The sequence below is a fragment of the Drosophila miranda genome, chromosome XR (assembly GCF_003369915.1).
Source record: "Drosophila miranda strain MSH22 chromosome XR, D.miranda_PacBio2.1, whole genome shotgun sequence".
Taxonomy (NCBI): Eukaryota; Metazoa; Arthropoda; class Insecta; order Diptera; family Drosophilidae; genus Drosophila; species Drosophila miranda.
Genome location: NC_046674.1, coordinates 19,835,501 through 19,838,491, shown reverse-complemented (window position 1 = coordinate 19,838,491; position 2,991 = coordinate 19,835,501). Strand labels below are relative to the sequence as shown.

The 2,991-nt window shown below is 50.3% G+C and overlaps 1 protein-coding gene across 1 annotated transcript; it reads right to left on the bottom strand.

The window, feature by feature from the left end:
- Positions 1 to 1,538: 1,538 nt before the first annotated feature.
- On the bottom strand, positions 1,539 to 2,694 carry LOC108153591 (serine/threonine-protein phosphatase PP1-like). Its single transcript, XM_017283672.2, has 2 exons — positions 2,367 to 2,694; positions 1,539 to 2,310 (listed from the first exon to the last, which is right to left on the bottom strand). The coding sequence occupies exons 1-2, from the start codon at positions 2,648 to 2,650 to the stop codon at positions 1,608 to 1,610; spliced, it is 987 nt and encodes a 328-aa protein (XP_017139161.1). The 5' UTR covers positions 2,651 to 2,694; the 3' UTR covers positions 1,539 to 1,607.
- Positions 2,695 to 2,991: the final 297 nt, after the last annotated feature.

The window sequence follows — 2,991 nt, the reverse complement described above, 5'->3', positions numbered from 1 at the left end:
AGTCGCCGCCTGGCCACTTGGCACATTTTACGAGCCTCCGAGCCTCCGAGCCCGGCCTCAAACACCATTAAAATGTGTTGCACTTTCCGCACCCCAAGTTGCTCATTAGGTGAGCGGTGCTCTGCTCTAGATATGATGAATTTTCTGTTTTCTGTTTATTAGACTCGTAAAAATGGCAACACTCGCTGGGCGGGTACCCCCGGGGCTCTTTATTACTTTGTTTAACCATTTTTTATTGCAATTAGATGGAGGGGGAAATGGTGGCCTTAGAACTTCTTTTTCTTGTCCTATCTGCCTCTGTCCATTGTGTTAATTAGAAGCCAAACGCTTTCCTGTGTAAAAGCTTTGAGGGGCTGGCCCTAGGAGGGTCTCCGCCTCTGGCCGAAAACAGAGTTTTTCCAGTAATTACATTTGTCAGGGGAGGATCGTCGGGGCAGGGGGTTCAATCAGTTGTTATCTTTGGCTGGTCCTAATCAATTTTTGAATTAAATAACACAACGAGAACCAGCCATCACCATCACCATTACCATCACCATTTCATACTTAATCAGGTAATAATAACATAAATTAAATAAACAACAACAAGAGGCAGAGAGGGAGAGAGCAGAGAGGGACAGACCTTGTATTTTCTTAAAGGGGCAAAGCCTCATCGATGATGTGTGTTAAATTTCACGCGTTACATTTAAGTCATCTCCCAACAACAGCTGCTCCCAGTCCCAGTCCCGGTTCCAATCTCAAATCCAGATAACCAGAATATTGCAAGTTCATTATACAAACACCAATCAAACATCGAAGACTGCTGGAACAGGTATGAAAATCCAATTAAAGCCGTCAGGCAAATCGGCCGCAACAGTTGTTGGCCGAAAAGGGAAAAACTGCTGCCTCACCGCACACTTCTTACTCAATTAGAACAGAAAATTCAACGGAAATGTGAGAGCAAACAAAAATACATATACATATATATATATAATACTGGAAACGTAGGCAGTCAGTCCAGGGCAGGGGTCGTCCAAAGACCAGATCTGACTCCTGGCCATGTCGATTTTTCCACCTAAAAGGCTTGAGTTGATTTTCAAGTGGCCCGGCAACTGTGGCACTTGAAATGTGTGTTTCTTTCTTTCGCATTCTTCACCTGTCAAGGTAAGGCAGTAGTTGGACGCTGCTCGGAGTCGGACTTCAGCTACAGCTCCAGCTGGAGCTCCAGGAAAGTGCAATAAGAACGTCTAAAACCTCACACTTCAAAACTTTAGCCGAAACATCAAAGTTGACGTACACAATGGCCATTGATGTGATACAACTCGAGTGCAAAGAAAACAAAACTCGAAACCCTAGTAGTAGTCTCACACAGATACACAGATGCACAGATACACAGATACCCAGATACACAGATACCCAGAGACTCGGTCGTCGTCGTCGTCGTCTTCGTTGGCGGTGGCTTCTATTGTATGTTGTGTCGTCAGCCTCAACAAGCGTAAAATATTCTCAGAAATGCAACAACTTTGGCTTCAGCCGGCAGCAGCCTTTTGGCAACAGGGCCAGGAGCGTTGGGGGCCAGCAGGCGCCCAAATGGGGGCGTACTCTTTATGGTGACGGTGGTTTATTGATTTCTAGAAGTTACGATTTCGTCCCGTAGCCTCCATTGAGGCCCCAGGGCCGCCTCTGGTTACCGTGTAGGTGGGCTTGATGATGGTGAAGGTAATTATCAGATTGGCGTCCACGTTCATGATGGCCCCCGCATTGTCGAACATTCCCGCGTAGTTGGGCGCCGAGAAGATGGTGATCAGCTGGCGGGAGAAGAAATCGTAGCCATCGGCGACGACCTGATGGGCCCGGACGATCAGATCGATTTTCATCCGCTTGCAGAACAGATTCACAACGTTGTGCCCGAAGGTGTAGCTCACGCCGCGCTCGTTCTCGCCCCAGCCGGGATTCCGATCGTCCGGATCGGACCACAGCAGGTCGCAGACGAGTCCGACGTCGGGCACCTCCAGCGGACGCTCCACGTCCTCGATGTCGTTCAGGCAGTGCATCCGCGGACTGATGCCGCCGTGAGCGCAGAAGATCCTCTGGCCGACAACGGCCGCCAGCGGCATACAGTCGTAGGCGGCCACGAAGCTCCGGAACAGGTTGACGGAGTAGCGCCGCTTGCACTCGTCGAAGAAGCCGTAGACGCGGTTCACCTTGGCGGACTCGTGATTGCCGCGCAGCAGGAATATCTGGTTCGGATAGCGCACCTTGTAGGCGAGCAGCAGCGTAAGGGTCTCCACGGACAGCTTCCCGCGGTCCACATAGTCCCCCAGAAAGAGGTACCTAGGCGATCGGGATCGGGAGTGATTAGCCCCGTTCGGCAGGGAGGAAGGACTCACTTCTGCTTTGGTATTGGTCCGCCCAAATGGAAGATCCTCAGGAGATCGGAAAACTGTCCATGGATATCGCCGCAGATCTTCAGCGGCGGTGCGATCCTTAGCAAGCTCTTTTCGTCCAGAAGGGCCCTACGCGCGAAATAGCAGACAAATCGCAGCTGATTCTCAGACAAATTGAGGCCGTTGTGGGGATTGTCGCAGTTGACAAGTTTGTTGATTATCGACTCGATGTTGGCATTGAATACCTCATATTCGTTGGTGAGCCGTTCCGTTTGCATATAGCTCATATTTGTACAAGTAATTTTGGAATTTACACAGCCCGACCAGGAAATCGCAGGCTACCAGACGATATCATTTCTCCAGCCTCTTCGTGTGACTTGTGTGTCTGTGGGCTCTACGGCGACCCCATTCCCACATTAACCGCTACCGTTTCATTAACCGAAAATCGTCTTCCTGCCTTAGAACAGCGTTCGATGGACGACAACAAGATTGCCAACGAAGGCACGATGCAGACGGTGTATGCCCCATGCCGTCCCCCATGCCCCCCCCCCGAAACCAGAGTCCGTTCTATTTCGTTCTATCGTTTCTATCGGTGGAGCACTTAACATTTTCGGCTCTGGTTGCATGT

Excerpts from the sequence above, each read along its gene's own strand:
- LOC108153591 (XM_017283672.2), bottom strand. The coding sequence starts at position 2,650 with ATGAGCTATATGCAAACGGAACGGCTCACCAACGAATATGAGGTATTC. Across the intron at positions 2,311-2,366 it reads GGACCAATACCAAAGCAGAA|GTACCTCTTTCTGGGGGACT; the intron begins GTGAGTCCTTCC and ends CCGATCGCCTAG.